This window comes from Hemitrygon akajei, chromosome 17 (genome assembly GCF_048418815.1).
Source record: "Hemitrygon akajei chromosome 17, sHemAka1.3, whole genome shotgun sequence".
NCBI lineage: Eukaryota > Metazoa > Chordata > Chondrichthyes > Myliobatiformes > Dasyatidae > Hemitrygon > Hemitrygon akajei.
Window position 1 is genome coordinate 54249841 of NC_133140.1, and position 18513 is coordinate 54268353.

The following is an 18513-nucleotide window of genomic DNA, read 5'->3' on the forward strand; positions in this document are numbered from 1 at the left end:
GAATCAGCTTGTTTTGTTACTAGACCTGTTATTCCAGGAAATGTTCAAAGTAAAAATATTCAAGCATAATACTGAAACTTGTCTTTCCTTAACAACACAAGAAGCAGGAGCAAGACTAGATCAGTTAGCCAAATGAGCCTACTTCACCTTTCTATATAATGTAGAAAATAATATATAATTTTGGCTTCAATACTATCCTTATTGGTCTCTACCTAGACTCCTTGACTCCTTTGTAATTTAAATGTATGTCATTTTCTGCCATGGATATATTTCATGACTCTACTGCTCTGAGATAAACAATTCCAAAGATCCATTGCATTGGCAAAGGGGTTCCTCCTCATCCCTAACTAAAATGGAACTTATTCTGTAAATATATCCCTGACTTATGGATACTCCATTAAGCAAACTCTTTTCTCCGATTCCAACCTGTCAGTTCCCCTTGGAATCTTACATAAGATCACTTCTCCCCATAACCTTTGTTGCCTTTACCAATTAAGAATCTATAAACCTTCACTTTAAATTTATCCAATGACCTAGCTCCCACAGCCATCTGTGGCGATGACTCCACAAATTCACCACTCTCTGGCTAAAGACATTTCTCCTCATCTGACTTCTAATGGGATGTCTTTCTATTCTGAGGCTGTGTCCTCTGGTCCAAGACACTTCCACTGTTGAAAACATCCTCTCTACATTCACTCTATTTAGGCATTTTAATATTTGGTAGGTTTCATTGAGAATGCCACTCTTTCTTCTAAACTCCAGCAAATACAGTCTCAGAGCCATCAAATGCCCCTCATAGAGAAACCCTTTCATTCCTGAGATCATTCTTGTACACTTGTTCTGGTCCTTCTCCAATGTCAGCTCATAATTTCCTTGATATGGGCAGAAAACTGCTCACAATTTATATATGGGACTCAAAACTGTGCAGACTATATTATTAGTTCCTTGTCCTAATGTTCTAATAGCATTATAAAATACTTTGATCATACATGTCTTAATCTGTTTATTTTAAATGCACTGAACACAGTTGCTTTCTGTGTGATATGCAGGAGGTTGAACAGGAAATCTCCTTCAGGACAGAATGTGGACTGTACTATTCATATTACAAGCAGATGATTCAAGCCCCAACCATTAACCAAGGTGATTACATGTTCCAAAGCTTTAAATTGTGAATTATATTTAATGGTAGAAATATTAGAATAGCTTTTGCATGTCTACAGCTGCTTCCAGCGTATTTCAGATATATTACTGGCACGCTGCCAGCAAAATACATGTACTGTACCAGATAAGATCTTTGAGAATATACAGTTACAATAATCAGATTGTTTTTTTGTACAAGTGGAAGTGTTATTTAAGGGAACAATAATTTTAGTGTTACATTTATATTCTTCTGTATTTTTGTGGATACTGCAAAAGATACAGCAATAGTTAATATTTTGACAGTATAGTTTAACATTTACAGCACTTGAAATTCTAAATCCCTTTTTCTGGAGGACACAGCTACTAATTTCTGGGTTTAGTGAATGCACAATTTATTTGTGTAATATTGAAACTCAAATAATTGAAAACTGTTGAAAGCAAGTAAGCCTCATGTTATTTTCCATTTCTAAACCTCAAAATAGAAATGGATTTTAAAACTAATTTATTCTTGGTTGTCAACTAGTGCTTTAACAACTATTTCTTTAAACCCACACTTGGAATCTAAGTACAGGTTACAGAAGTGTTCCGTCCTGGTGAACTGTTTATAACTTGAATAGTTCATAGTGGAAGTGCGACTGCAAACCGACTTCCTAGGCAGCAGAAAATGCCTGCAGCTCCTCAGCCCCCAGCAAATCCATACGGTCCTTCTCCTAAATACTCGCTCAGGTGTGATAGGTTATACAATTGGTGGCATATGTGGAATGGTCAGAAGCTGAGAAAGAATTGTCCTTAGTTCATTAAATAGCTAAGCAAGTTTGTAGAATAGAAGCAGTCTTTTTTCTTTTATTTCAGAATGCCATCATCTATGGTATTTTGTGTGGCAAGTATGTAGAGTGTTCTAACAATTCTAAAATACCTTTTGTGTTGGAAGTAATGCAGAAGATGTGTAGCTCAGGTGGTTGATGGTTAGATTGAAGTGTTCTTCAATCTTGGCAATTTACTTGCAAACTGATTTTATTCATGTTTATCTTTGGAATCCTCTTTTTAATTACGTTGTGTTCTCCTTTGTGAAGGAATTAAGGAGCTCTTGTATGACAATAAAACTGAATCTAGGAGGACAATAAACCTCCTTAAGCAGATGAACATTTACCAGGAAGTTGTCCTAAGCATTTTATATAGAATTTTATCTCTTCAGGTAAAAATACCAGCTTTTTCAATTGTATGAATGTTATTTTATGCTTTACTGGTTTATGTTGTGGTAAAGGGTTCTAAAGAGAGTAATTTGTGTCATTTGTTTTCAGAATTACTTGGCACCAGTTTTCTTCTACATATACACAGTATTTGGACTTCAGGCTCTCTATGTTATCTCACTGTATGTTACCAGTTGGTTATTAAGTGGTACCTGGATATCAGGGGCACTGGGAGCTATTTGGTACATCCTAAACAGGTAGGCATTACCACTTTGTGGTGCAAAGAAATTGCATGTTATCTGTGCATTAAAGGATCAGAACCAAAGGATTGCCAGATGTCGACGTCCTACATGTACCTTTTTTTATGAATTGCACATGTCTTTTTTGATAAGTTTTTGCTGTCAGATTCTAGACCATGACAGAAATATTTGTTTTCTTTTGGATCCTGAAGAATTAATGTTATTAATGCAGTGGATTCCAGTTAGTTGGGACACATTGGGACCGGTCCATTTTGGCCCAATTAAGTGGCTGCCCCAATTAATCAAAGTTTCAATGAAATAGTTAAAAAGATATAAAAAAAAGACAAACTACCATTTAACTGAGCGAGAAATTATATATTTAAAATGAAAAATAAAGAACAAAATAGAACACGACTAATACTACTATAGTACTATAAAACCGTGTATTAGTTCCTAACATTTACTGACCAAGTTTTGCTGCCAAGTTTTTTTGATTGAGTGTAAATGAACAAAATCAGCGCAAACACCTAGTGCAGGTAATAGACTGCCTCCATATAATCCTTTTGACGATTGCATCCTCCAACTCTTTTTTTTTGTAACATTCATGATGATTGTTCACACCTTCAAATTCTTTGTAGTTCCTAACTTGTTGAAATAGTGAAATCATTTCATTTTCACTCCTGGCCATTTCTGGCATCTCCATGCCTGAACGCTTGAAACTGCAGTGAGCAATACAGTTCCAAATTGCCTTACTGCTTATTTATCACCAGTTATCAGTGACATAAATCACTGCTTTTTGAACACTACCACATGCAACTGATACTATTTTAAAACTGTTCACTGTAACTATGGTTTAGTGTCTAACAGCTACCTAAGTGCATGCGACTGACGTTAATTAGAATCTTTGGCAACAATCTCCTGCCCCAGTTAAGCGGCATAGTATCCCAAATAAATTAAGCGAATTCTGGTTATTTTCTCAATTAGTTTTTGTTCTTTAAGAGTTATCCCAAATAAGCAGCTATCCGATTAACTGATTGCCCAATTAACCAGAATCCTTTGTATTTCAGCCTATTTGAATTTGCATGTACAATCTAACTGGATATCAATTTCTTGTAATTTGATCCCATTTTCTTTCATGTATTTTGCACAGTAATATAATTTATGTAGAGAAATTTTCAGGTAATTGTACATATAAAGTGTGATTCATTTTTATAGAATTGATACAACAAGAGTGGAGTTCACTATTCCTTTGAGGGAGAATTGGTCACTTCCCTTTTTTGCATTGCAAATAATGGCGATTACATATTACCTCAGACCACAGATTAGACCGCTTCAGCAAGTGAGTAAGCAAATACATTCCTGCCTATCCCCTCCCTGCTTCCCCTCCCCCACCCCTTGATCCTTCCTCTTACTGGTTTTTCACCTGGCACCTACCAGCCTTCTCCTTCCCACCCTCCCTCCACCTTTTTAGGGCCCCTGCCCCCTCCAGTCCTGACGAAGGGTCTCAGCCAGAAAGGTTAACTGCTCGTTTCCATGAATGCTGCCCGACCTGCTGAGTTCTCTAGTGTGTTGTACGTGTTACTTTGACCCCAGCATCTGCAGTGTACTTTGTGTTTACATTATTATAAAATGGGTGACACTTACTCAGTCTGAAGCAATGCATTATAATTGTAGTAATGCTGCTAATGTAATATATAGGACCCAATGGAAATAGAGATTAAAATAGCAAAGACACCTTTTGAGCAGTGCAATTATAAAGTGAATTCATCTTGATATTGGTCAATGGATCTAAGCAGAATATGCCAGGATTCATATTTAATCTCTCACAACACCAGTCAGTGGTTTACTTGTTACTCAGATCTTTGTGGAATAATCTCATCAAATGCCATTCAATAGCGAATATCCTATTAAGATTGAAGTGCTTCCATATCATTGATTCTTAAACCAAGGAATTGTGCTTTGTAGTGCCTTTTCCCCTTAAGGACCAAAACTGATTCTGTATCTATTTTGAAAGACATTTGCTGAAACCAAGCACAGTGTGGGTGACCAGCTTGTGGAAAGCCTTATTTGAACCGCAAGAGTGATCTTGACCTTCCAGTTGTCTCTAGCCTTAATTCTCTATCCCATTACTATTCTGAACACTCTGTCTTTGGATTCATATGCCATTCCAATGAAATTTTCAACATAAATTTGTGAAATAGTGCCTTATCTTCTAATTAGGTGTCATCAGTTTTTGAACTTGGTGCTGAATTCAGCAATCACCAACATTTAGCAAGTCTAGCCTTGTACCTCACATTTGCAGAATTTAGTCTTTTTTTCTATTATCTCATCTAGTAATTTCACATTTCTTTTGTGGTTTACTGATTTTTATCTCCCAAATATATCTTTAATTATCAAGTGGTCCTCACCACCCTCTGTGTGATTCAATTCTTTTGGTTTACATCTCATCATAGACCTTCTCTTTTATTTCCTTTCCCTTCCAAACATCTGCAATTTAAAATATTTTAGCTCCATGTTTCTTTTCTAATGAAAGGTCATTGACTTAAATGACAGCCATTCCATTTTGTACAGATGCAGTCTGATATATTGAACATTTCCATCATATTCTGGGTTTATGTAAGACTCTGAGGAACTGGATGAGGTAGATACTGAGGGTGGTTTCTACAGATGGAGGCATTTCCATATGCAAAAAATGAATTAAAATAAATTCTTCATCAAGAGGAGTTTAAATTTTTGGAATTCTCCACCCTAGATAGTTGAGAAGACTGAGTCATTCACTAGATTCAAGGCAAAAATGGATTTTTTTTTTGAGACATTGGGTTACCAGGAACAGACTTTAAGTTCAGTCCAAAATCAGATCATCATCAATTTATTGACTAGGACACTGAGCTCAAGGAGCCAAAATGATCTGGCTGATTGTAGCGTTTTAGATGTGTTAACATATTTAAGCATATTAAAGTGAATTTGCATTATGCAAAGATTAATAGTTATAACTGTGGCACAGCTGCAAACCAAGTATATTGGCTTTATAATTCACTTTGAAATCTGTTCTGTGTAATAATGCCTACAAAATAGAGCAATAAATATAATTATTGAAGTAGAATCTAATGTTATTTAATTGTACTTGTGTAGCATACTGCTGTACTTAGACCATGAGAACTAAGTGTAGGCATATTTCACAAATAATGCGTTTAGGTTATCAGAATCTTCCTTGTTACATGGCAGATTGACTAATGAAGAGAAGAGAATTACTTAATGAGTGTTATACTGCTGTAGACATTAAAAGCAGATTTATTTCCTAGTTTATGTCACATAATTAACTTTTTTTTTCTTTTACTTTAAGCGGCTGTCACTCACTTTGATCATGGCTTCAACATTTCTCTTCTGCATTACCTGGCAGTTTAACCAGTTTATCTTATTAATTCAAGCTGTGGCTCTCTTTTCATTGGATTGCTTAGATATGGTGCCAACATCTAAGGTAATGTGACATTGTTAACCTTGTTCAGCTGTGAGTTGATTTGGAAATGCAATATATAATGGTCTGTGAAATATAACATGAACTTGTTAATTTGTCAGATCGTTATTCTAAGATGATTTATTTGAGATGATGAGGTGGTAGTGACTCCTGCAATACTGATCTCAGACATAAATATTCTTGCATTATGTATAGAAATTAAGAGATAATGGATGTGGATTAATTTTTCAAAGAGGATTAAGAAGACTAAGTTGGGTAAATCCTCACTTTGGAGATACAAGAGACTGCAGATGCTGGAATCTGGACCAAAAAAAATCATTTTAGGAAGAACTCAGTGAGTCAGGCAGCATTTGTAGAGGGAAATGGATAATTGCTGTTTGGGTCAAGACCCTTCATCTAGATTGGATGGTGTCTCGAGATGAAGGGTCTCAGTTTAAAATGTCGACTACCCATTTTCCTCCACAGATGTTGCTTGATCTGCTGAGTTCCTCTTAACTTTCTTGGGTGATACATTCCAGAAACTGCTGTGAGTAAAGAAAATCAAGAATACATTTTCTAAGTTAGAACAGATGTCAAAAAAATAGGTAAGTAAGGTATGTATATGATGTATAATGAATAAAGTAACATTTTTAATAAACACACAAACACAAGAAAATCTGCAGATGCTGGAAATTCAAGCAACACACAAAATGCTGGTGGAACACAGCAGGCCAGGCAGCATCTGTAGGAAGAAGTACAATCGACGTTTCAGGTCGAGACACTTCATCAGGAATAACAGAAAAAAGAGATAGTAAGAGATTTGAAAGTGGGAGGGGAAGCTTCATTCCCACCCTGTTACTTGTAAAAATACCATCCCCTTCTCTCAATTCTTCCAACTCCGCCGCATCTGCTCTCAGAATGAGGCTTTTCATCCCAGGATGAAGGAGATGTATCTTCCTGTTTTAAAGAAAGGGGCTTCCCTTCCTCCACCATCAACTTTGCCCTGAAATACATCTCTCCCATTTCACACACATCTGCTTTCACCCCATCCTCCCGCCACCCCACTAGGGATAGGGTTCCTCTTGACCTCATCTACCACCCCACCAGCCTCTGTGTCCAACATATAATTTTCCGTAACTTCCGTCATCTCCAACAGGATTCCACCACTAAGCTCATCTTTCCCTCCCCCCCCCCATTTTCTGCTTTCCGCAGGGATCGCTCCCTACGCAACTCCCCTGTCCATTCATCCACCCCCCATCCCTTTCCACTGATCCCTTTCCCTTCTAGCACTTACCCTTGTAAGCGGAACAAGCGCTACACCTGCCCTTACACTTCCTCCCTCACCACCATTCAGGACCCCAGATAGTCCTTCCAGGTGAGGCGACACTTCACCTGTGAGTCGGCTGGTGTGATATACTATGTCCGGTGGTCCCAGTGTGGCCTTCTATATATTGGTGGGACCCGACGCAGACTGGGAGACCGTTTTGCTGAACACCTACTCTCTGTCCGCCAGAGGAAGCAGGATCTCACAGTGGCCACACATTTTAATTCCACGTCCCTTTCCCATTCTGGTATGTCAGTCTATGGCCTCCTCTACTGTCGAGATGAAGCGACACTCAGGTTGGAGGAATGACACTTTATATTCCGTCTGGGTAGCCTCCAGCCTGATAGCATGAACATTGAGTTCTCTAACTTCCGTTAATGCCCCTCTGCCCCTTCTTACCCTATCCCTAATTTTTAATAATTATATATTTTTTCTCTCTCTTTCCCTCTCACAGTAACTCCTTGCCTGTTTTCCATCTTCCTCTGGTGCTCCCTTCCCCCTTTCTTTCTTCCAAGGCCTTCCGTCCTATGATACTCCCCCTTCTCCAGCCCTATATCCCTTTTGCCAATCAACTTCCCAGCTCTAGGCTTCATCCCTCCCCCTCCTGTCTTCTCCTATCATTTCCGGTCTCCCCCTCCCACTTTCAAATCTCTTACTATCTCTTTTTTCCATTCGTCCTGACAAGGGTCTCGACCCGAAACGTCAACTATACTTGTTACTATAGATGCTGCCTGGCCTGCTGCGTTCCACCAGCATTTTGTGTGTGTTGTACTATTATCATGAACTCTGTAGTGACTCTTATTTACTGCTTCAAAGGGAACTAACTACCAGCTACAATGTATGGTGGTAATAATAAGTTTAATCAATCTCCTCCATGTCAGCATGAAGTAAATCATAAGCAAACTACGCAACACACACAACTGCTGGAGGAACTCAGCAGGCCAGGCAGTATTTATGGAAGGAGAAAGTATAGTTGACGTTTTGGACCGAGACCCTTTGGCAGGACTGCCTGGCCTGCTGAGTTCTTGCAGCATTTTGTGTGTGTTGCTTGGATTTCAAGCATCTGCAGATTTTCTCTTGTTTATCATAAGCAAACTATGCCCGTTTTGGCAAGCTCAGACATACAAACTGAATCATTAAGGTCATTCATTGAACTTCCATTATTGCCAGTTGGAAGAGTGCAAATTCCTGAAAAATTCAGGTTAAATTTAAAAGAGCCTTTTTATTTGGGATTGAGAATTACAGGTACCCAACACTGATTAGGTGAAGTATGGTAAACTGCTTTTGTTTTTAAACTTTTGTTTGACCCCTGGCTACAGTCATAATTACCATCAGTTCCTGTGATGTCTTTGGAGTTTCCTATAGAAACATAGAAAATCTACAGCACAATACAGGCCCTTCAGCCCACAAAGATGTGCTGAACATGTCCTTACCTTAGAAATTACCTAGGGTTACCCATAGCCCTCTATTTTTCTGAGTTCCATGTACCTGTCCAAGAGACTCTTAAAAGACCCTGTCATATCTGCCTCCATCACCATCACCAGCAGCCCATTCCATGCACTCACCACTCTCTGCGTTTTAAAAAAAAAACTTATCCCTGACATCTCTGTACCTACTTGCAAGCGCCTTAAAACTGTGCCCTCCCGTGCTAGCCATTCCAACCCTGGGGAAAAGCCTCTGACTATCCACATGATCAATTGAAGGAACAATATTTAGAAAATTGTCATCTAAAATCATTAAACTATTTCCAATTAAAATCATTATGTGGAATCTTAAAAATAATTTTGGGGGATTGGTATTAGTTTTTTTTACAGTTGACAAACAATCAAAAAGATGATTTTTGTGCATTGTTTATTTTCTCTGTTTCAGTTGGCTTTATTGGTATGGCATTTATTTTGTTACAGGTTACATCATTATACTTTGTACATGTTGTTTCTTTGCTTTTGGTATGGATCCTACAATTTAACAATTCTATGCTCCTGGGCTCACTGGTTCTGAGTTTCATCCTGGCTGCTTTAGTAGTACGGTACTTTCAGGTAAAAATGGAATGTTCTTTATCTTTAAAAATAATTGTAATGCAAACAATACCATGTAAAAATTCTGTAAAGTCAATTGGGAAATAAAATAAATTATGAAGAGTGTAGTGGGTGAAGTCTTTTGCTACAGGAATCGTCAGTCCAGGTTAACTTGCACTTCTTTACGTTACAGACAAATTATTACATAGGGACCAGCTGCTTTTTATAAAATAGTTATTGTGCACAGTCAGCTCTTTCTGAGACTTTTTAACTGCACACATAAAAAGCCTGATATCATTAATGTTAATGTCACGTAATTACAGCCTGTACTACTCAGTTAGTTGCATCTGTGATAATATGAGTAACGAATAAATGACTATGCAATGAAAAAATTAATATTGCCATTTTTTCTTCTTTTTATAGAGGAATTTAAAATCTGGCACGTTTGCTGTAAGAGTTGTGAAACTATTGCTACATCTGATTGTTATATTCTGCTTAACATTCCTAACAAATAATATAATCAAGGTATGTAAATGGAGCTGTTAAAATACTTCTTTGTGAAGTTTTGATGAATACCTCTGAAACGAGTTATCCACAGGTGAACTTAATTCTTTTTGATAATGTTATAGAATGTGTCTACTTGTTTATTTTGGACCTATATTTAAAAAGTATGAGAGTAAACAGACAATGGCAATATTTACACAAGAAAAGTGGTAAAGTGTTTACTTTGTTTTTGCAACCTAATTTTCAAATTTCCCATTTTTCATTTTCATAAAAAACAGGAAGTCTGAGAATTGGGAAATTTTCAGAATTCAGTAAAGAAACAAGACATTGACAGGAAAGGAGAAAATTATCTTGGAAGAAGCTTACAAATAAACCCTAAAAGGTTATACAAATATGTAGAGAAATTTAGCAAAGATTAAAGTGGGTCCCAGTTAGACTGAGGAAGGGGCAATTATACTAGGTAATTAGGAAATGGTAGAGTTTGTCAGTTGTTTGTCTTCAGTGAAGAATACACAGAAAATGTTGCAGAAATAATGGAACACCACAGATCTAGAATGAATGAAGAGCTGGAAAAAACATGATTAGCAAAAATTGGATTGGAAAAATTAACAGGGCCCCCCCCCCCCCAAACTTTTGAAAGTGCTGGCAATAGGAATTGAAGATTTGTTGATCATCACCTTTACTAATTCTATAGATTCCAGAATGGTTATGACTCTGCCATAATTGGATGCATCAGCAAGGGAGATGAGGCGGAGTACAGGGCTACGGTGGGAATCTTTGTCACATGGTGTGAGCAGAATCATCTGCAGCTTAACGTGAAAAAGGACGAAGGAGCTGGTGGTGGACCTGAGGAGGGCTAAGGCACTGGTGACCCCTGTTTCCATCCAAGGGGTCAGTATGGACATGGTGGAGGATTACAAATACTTGGGGATACGAATTGACAATAAACTGGACCGGTCAAAGAACACTGAGGCTGTCTACAAGAAGGGTCAGAGCCGTCTCTATTTCCTGAGGATACTGAGGTCCTTTAACATCTGCCGGACAATGCTGAGGATGTTCTACAAGTCTGTGGTGGCCAGTGCTATCATGTTTGCTGTTGTGTGCCGGGGCAGCAGGTTGAGGGTAGCAGATACCAACAGAATCAACAAACTCATTTGTAAGGCCAGTGATGTTGTGGGGGTGGAACTGGACTCTCTGATGGTGGTGTCTGAAAAGAGGATGCTATCCAAGTTGCATGCCATCTTGGACAATGTCTCCCATCCACTCCATAATGTACTGGTTAGGCACAGGAGTACGTTCAGCCAGAAACTCATTCCACCGAGATGCAACACTGAGCGTCATAGGAAGTCATTCCTGCCTGTGGCCATCAAACTTTACAACTCCTCCCTCAGAGTGTTAGACACCCTGAGCCAATAGGCTGGTCCTGGACTTATTTCCACTTGGAATAACTTACTTATTATTATTTAATTATTTATGGTTTTATATTGTTATATTTCTACACTATTCTTGGTTGGTGCGACTGTAACAAAACCGGATTTCCCTCGGGATCAATAAAGTATGTCTGTCTCACAACTGGGAAAGGAACAAATGGAACCCCACTATTAAGAAAGAAAAGGGGGGAACGGATAACTACAGATCTGTTAACCTAACGTCTGTAGTGGAATTATAGTCAGTAGTAGTTAAACAAAATGAAAGCATATGCATTTGCGGTTAATATATTGATGTGAATTGAAGAATGGTTAAGAGACAAAAAACAGAGACTAGGAATAAATTCTATCAGATGGGGAGCTTGAGGCAAGTGGCCTGTCACAGGAGCCAGTTGACATAATGATTTAACTGACAGACCCAAGTTTAAAATAATTCAGATTTGCTGATGATACCAAGTTAGGAAGCAGTGTAGGCTGTGAGTTTCATCCAGGGAGGCTTCAGGAAAGTATAGATAAGTTAAATGAATGGGCAAGGTCAGGGAATATAATGTGGAGAAAGAAGTGGAATACTAAAAGGGAATGCAAAGTATTTTTCGAATAGTGAGAGATTACAGCGTGCTGATATTCAAAGGGACCTTGCTGATCTTCCATATAAATTGCTGAAATTTACCATTCTGGTTCAACCTACGATTAGGAAGGCCAACTGTATGTTCAAGAAGATGTGACACTTTGAGAAATTTTGAGACATCACATGGAATCTCATCTACAGGTCTGGTCTCCCTTCTTAAAGGGGAAATAATTTAAATAAATGGACTGCATCAAAGTTTCACCAGTTTAATTCTGCAATGGCAAACTTGTTTTGTGAAGTGACATTTAATACACTCAGTGGCCACTTTATTAGGTACACCTGTACACATCGTTAATGCAAATATCCTATCAGCCAATTATGTGGTAGCAACTCAATGCATTAAAAAACATACAGACAAGGTGAAGAGGTTCAGTTGATGTTCAAATCAAACATCAGAATGGGGAAGAATTGTGATCTAAGTGAAATCTACCATGGAATGATTATTAGTGCTAGACAAGGGTGGTTTGAGTATCTTAGAAACTGCTGATCTTCTGGAATTGTCAAGCACAACAGTCTCTAGAGTTTACAGAGAATGGAGCTACAACCAAAATCAAAATCCAGTGAGCCAGTGCCCGATTAATGAGAGAGGTCAGACGGGTTCAAGTTGACAGGAAGGCAACAATAATTCAAATAACCACGCGTTACAACAGTGGTGAGCAGAAGAGTATCTGAACGTACAGCACATTGATCCTTGAAGCAGATGGGCTACAGCAGCAGAAGACCATGGACACATGGAAATACACTCAGTGGCCATTTTACTAGGTACCTCCTTCATAAGTATGAGAGGTAATGTTCAGTACAGCACAAGCACGGGGCTTGACAGGATTGTTGCAGGAATAATATCTCTTCTCTTTCCAAGTGACCCATGGTGGCTTTTTGTTGTGTATATTCAGAATCAAGAATCAGGCTTAATATCACAGGCAAATGTGAAATTAGTTGTTTTGCAGCAGCAGTATAGTGCAATATATTGTCGAAAATAGACACATTTCGGAGTATTAAAATAGAATTGATGTTTATGGGCTCATTGTAGGAAAGTTGTTGTAAAGTGGAATGAGTTAATCCTGTTTCTATTTTTTTCTAACTGGTGAGTAATAAGAGCCCTCATCATAATTTAGTAGATATGCTCTGAAATAATGGAGAGCACATTTGCAAATATCTGACCTGTTTAAATGTATTTGAAAGGAAAAAGAATGTTGTCAGGAGTTTTGCGCAAGTTAGTTTGCAGTGATCAGTAATATGCTATAGGATTACACAATTTAAAAGAAGTATAGCTTTGGCTGGCAAAAATATTGATTTCTTTATTCTTTTGCTTTTTCATTCTGTGCGATTTTGGAGATGACATAAATAAGTGACTTTTGACAAAAACAGTAGTAAATAGAAATTATTTAAATAAGAATTATAAATTTCTGTTTTGATCTCATGATTGTGTTCCTTTTTGTGGCAGAGAATTTTAGGACTAGAATCCGATGAACATATTTTTAAATTCCTTAAAGCAAAGTTTGGATTTGGGGCAACAAGGTAAGGTTTTAATTATTTTTTTAATCACAAAACTAAATGTTTGTTGCAGGGAAAACAGTGCTGTCCATTGAACAGACCAGTATATAACTTTTAATGGATTGTACAGATACTGCCTGAAAATAAAATGGCCCAGAATTTCCAAAGCCATCCATGCTTACTGCTGATTTGCTCATTGTGGCTGCACTTTAATAAACCTTTCTCGTATGAAAATTCATTTGCTTAGAGCCATGAACGTGATCATTCATGATCTTGAAAGCCAACTAAGCCATTCCCTGTCAACACATACAAAATGCAGGAGGAACTCAGCAGGCCAGGCTGTATCGATGGAAAAGAGTAAAAAGTCGATGTTTTGGGCCGAGACCCTTCGTCAGGACTGGAAAGGAATGGTGAAGGAGTCAGATTAAGAAGCTGATTGGAGGGGAGGAAGAAGTACAAGGTAGCGGGTGACAGATGAAACCAAGAAAAGGGGAGGGGTTGAAGTAAAGAGCTGGGAAGTTGATTGGTGAAAAAGATAAAGGCTGGAAAAGAGGGAATCGTGGAAGAAAGGGAAGGGGGAGGAGTACCAGAGGGAGGTGATGGGCAGGTAAGGAGATAGGTGAGAAAGGGAAACAGGAAATGGGGAATGGTGAAGTTCGAGAAACTGATGTTCATGCCATCAAATTAGAGGCTACCTAGATGGTACATAAGGTGTTGCTCCTCCAACCTGATTGTAACCTCATCGTGACAGTAGAGGAGGCCGTGGACTGACATGTCCGAATGGGAATAGGAAGTAGAATTGAAATGGTGGCCACCAGGAGATCCTGCTTTTTGTGGCAGGTGAAGCAGTCTCACCAATATACAGGAAGCCTCCTGTGTATTGGTAGGACCCGACCTGGATTGGAGCCTCCTGTATATCAGTAAGACCCAATGTAGATTGAGGCCACTCTAAGATTGGAGGAGCAACACCTTATATTGGGTTGTTTTGAGGTGACAGACTGGCAGGCACTCTGTGAGCCACATGGAGAGGACATTGATGGGTTCACAGAGTGCGTCACTGGTTACATCAACTTCTGTGTGCACTGCAATGTTCTGGCAAGAACTGTCCTTTGTTATTCAAATAACAAGCCATGGGTAACAAAGGACATCAAGGACATCCTGAACACTAAAAAGAGGGCATTTAGAGATGGAAATAGGGAGGAGCTGAGGACAATACAGAGGGACCTGAAAGCCAAGATCAGGGAGGCTAAAGACAGGTATAGGAGGAAGCTTGAGTGGAAACTCCAGCAGAACAACATGAAAGAGGTCTGGAGTGGGATGAGGACCATCAGTGGGTTCTGGCAAACTAGCAACAGAGGAGCTGAAGGCAGTGTGGACAGGGCCAACGAACTTAACCTGTTCTTCAACAGATTTGACACTGTGGCCCCTGCCCATCCCCCACATGATTCATCTGTTGTCTGCCCCTAACCAACGCATACTCCACTCTCCCCTCCTACCCCTCCTCACAGCCCTCCACCCTGCTCTCATGACTACATCCCTCCCCCACTTGAAACCACCACGGTGGGACTTCACAGCTGAAACATCTCCACCCAAGCAAGGCTGCAGGCCCGGATGGTGTCAGCCCCAGGGTGCTCAAAGCCTGTGCCCCCCAGCTATGTGGAGTACTTCACCATGTCTTCAACCTGAGCCTGAGTCTCCAGAGGGTTCCTGTGCTGTGGAAGACGTCCTGCCTCGCCCCTGTACTGAAGACGCCGCGCCCCAGTGGCTCCAATGACTACAGACCGGTGGCATTGACCTCCCACATCATGAAGACCCTGGAGAGGCTTGTTCTGGAGCAGCTCCGGCCTATGGTTAGGCCACACTTAGACCCCCTCCAGTTCGCCTACCAGCCCCGACTAGGAGTTGAGGATGCCATCGTCTACCTGCTGAACCATGTCTACGCCCACCTGGACAAGCCGGTGAGCACTGTGAGGGTCATGTTTTTTTGCTTCTCCAGTGCATTCAACACCATCCGCCCTGCTCTGCTGGGTGAGAAGCTGACAGTGATGCAGGTGGATGCTTCCCTGATTACCTGACTGGCAGACCACAGTACGTGCGCTTGCAACACTGTGTGTCAGACAGAGTGGTCAGCAGCACTGGGGCTCCACGGGACTGTCCTGTCTCCCTTTCTCTTCACCATCTACACCTCAGACTTCAACTACTACACAGAGTCTTGCCATCTTCAGAAGTTTTCTGATGTCTCTGCCATAGTTGGATGCATCAGCAAGGGAGATGAGATGGAGTACAGGGCTATGGTGGGAAACTTTGTCACATGGTGTGAACAGAATCATCTGCAGCTTAATGTGAAAAAGACTACGGAGTTGGTGGTGGACCTGAGGAGGGCTAAGGCACCGGCGACCCCTTGTATCCATCCAAGGGATCCATGTGGACATGGTGGAGGATTACAAATTCCTGGGGATACGAATTGACAATAAACTGGACCGGTCAAAGAACACTGAGGCTGCCTACAAGAAGGGTCAGAGCTGTCTCTATTTCCTGAGGATACTGAGGTCCTTTAACATCTGCCGGACAATGCTGAGGATGTTCTACGAGTCTGTGGTGGCCAGTGCTATCATGTTTGCTGTTGTGTGCCGGGGCAGCAGGTTGAGGGTAGCAGATACCAACAGAATCAACAAATTCATTCGTAAGGCCAGTGATGTTGTGGGGGTGGAACTGGACTCTCTGACGGTGGTGTCTGAAAAGAGGATGCTATCCAAGTTGTATGCCATCTTAGACAATGTCTCCCATCCACTCCATAATGTACTGGTTAGGCACAGGAGTACGTTCAGCCAGAGACTCATTCCACTGAGATGCAACACTGAGCGTCATAGGAAGTCATTCCTGCCTGTGGCCATCAAACTTTACAACTCCTCCCTCAGAGTGTCAGACACCCTGAGCCAATAGGCTGGTCCTGGACTTATTTCCACTTGGAATAATTTACTTATTATTATTTAATTATTTATGGTTTTATATTGCTATATTTCTACACTATTCTTGGTTGGTGCGACTGTAACGAAACCCAATTTCCCTCGGGATCAATAAAGTATGTCTGTCTGTCTGGGTAGCCTCCAAATTGTAGGCATGAACATTGATCTCTTGAACTTCTGGTAATTAGATAGGTACATGGAGCCTAGAAAAATAGAGGGCTATGCTGTAGGGAAATTCTAGACAGCTTCTAGAATAGATTACATGGTTGGCACAACATAGTAGGCCAAAAGGCCTGTAATATGCTGTAGATTTTCTATGTTTTTTTCTAATTGAACCCCTCCCCACCATTCCCCATTCCTGTTTTCCCCCTCTCACCTTATCTTCTTACCTGCCTATCACCTCCCTCTGGTACTCCTCCTTCCCTTTCTTCCATGGCCTTCTGTCCTTTCCTATCAGATTCCCCCTTCTCCAGCACTTTATCTCTTTCACCAATCAACTTCCTAGCTCCTTACTTCACCCCCTTCCCCTCTCCCAGCTTCACCTATCACCTTCCATCTTGTACTTCCTCCCCTCCTCCCCTCCCCCACTTTCTTAATCTGACTCCTTCCCCCTTCCTTTCCAGCAGTCCTGATGAAGGGTCTCGTCCTGAAACAACTGTTTACTCTTTTCCATAGATGCTGCCTGGCCTGCTGAGTTCCTCCAGCATTTTGTGTGTGTTGCGGATTTTCTTGTGTTTGTAAGCCTTTCCCTGGCCTGGCTGTGTATCAAATGTTGATACTTGAAAGGTTTTGAATGTTGCTGACATTCAGAAATATTTACAAACATTTAAAAATGATCAAATTCTAGCACTTTTTAAAACTTTAATAAACTAGAAATAGTGACTTATTACTGTACTTAACCTTAGTCCTTCCCAGTATGTCATCTCCATTAAAATCAGTATGTATGCCTTTCCAACATCAGATCTAATCCAGTGTAGGGTTTAGTGTTAGCATTAGAAGCCACAGAAATCCAGTGACAATTGTATACTCAAAATGACAATGGTGAACAGCTGTCAGAAGGTTTGAGATTTCCAAATGGATGCCCATGTAGAAATCTCAAACTTGTTGATTCTTGTTGTGAGGTTCAACATGGAAGTGCTGGCAATTTTCATGAAATCCAGATGAGTTAAAGTTCTTTACCCGCACATGCTTGACTCTCATAACTAAGTGAGAACTATTTTGTTTAATAAGTCAGGCAGCTTGCATGGAAAGGAATAAACATTCACTATTTCGAGCCAAAACCCTTCATCAAGTCTTGTCTCATAGCGTCACTTGTTTATTCCTTTCCATGGATTCTGCTTGAGCTGCTGAGTTCCTCCAACATTTTGTTTACATAACTCTGGATTTCCAGCATCCGTGAAACCTCTTGTGTTTATTCTGTTTAATAAGTATTTGCTTGTAAGTAATCCCAGAATTATTTCAGACCAGAAAGAGGCCTTTCAACTCCATGTGTTCTCTATAGAGCAACTCAGCTAGTGTCCATGGTTTCCCTATTGCAATGCAATGTTATTTTTTTTTTACAATTTTCTCTGAAAGCCTTGATTGATTTTCTGTTTCTGCCATCCTTACAGTTTGTCTGAGTTCCTGACTACTCTGTCCAATGAGGAAATACTTGCTGTGTCCTCTCTGCTGCTTTTGTCACCTCACTTTGAGTCCATGCCACTCCCTGGGCCCTTTAGTCATCAACTAATAGGAATTTCACTTGCTAAACCAGTCATAGTACCCACCCATTAAAACTTCAGTTTTCTTTTTTTCCAAGGAGTAGAACAACTTCACTCTAACCTCAGTAGATGAAATCTCTGGAACCACCTAGTTAATTTTTTGTGCCTCTCTGAACTGTTCACTTTTTTCTGAAAAGTGTGATAGTGGATGGATGAACTTCAATTGTGTTTTATGAAGTTTAAAATTATTCTCCATTTTTTGGTATTCATAATCCCATATTCTTTACCAAATTACTTTCTTAACATGTTCTTCCACCATGGAACAACTGTTCATGTATGCACCCAGGCCTTTTACACTACAAGCCCTTTAAAACTATGCTATTTAGTGTCTGTTGTCAGCCTTGTCTTTTTCCCAAACATATTACTTTAGTC

At 39.9% G+C, this 18513-nt stretch overlaps 1 protein-coding gene across 1 annotated transcript in view; it reads left to right on the forward strand.

Moving 5' to 3' along the window:
* dpy19l3 (dpy-19 like C-mannosyltransferase 3) overlaps positions 1-18513 on the forward strand; it is a 58309-nt gene that overhangs the window by 15397 nt on the left and 24399 nt on the right. The window contains exons 4-11 of the mRNA XM_073070137.1: positions 1050-1140; positions 2214-2335; positions 2442-2587; positions 3785-3908; positions 5913-6047; positions 9252-9383; positions 9786-9887; positions 13366-13439. Coding sequence (XP_072926238.1) covers positions 1050-1140; positions 2214-2335; positions 2442-2587; positions 3785-3908; positions 5913-6047; positions 9252-9383; positions 9786-9887; positions 13366-13439 — 926 coding nt within the window. The remainder of the gene's footprint in view (positions 1-1049; positions 1141-2213; positions 2336-2441; positions 2588-3784; positions 3909-5912; positions 6048-9251; positions 9384-9785; positions 9888-13365; positions 13440-18513) is intronic.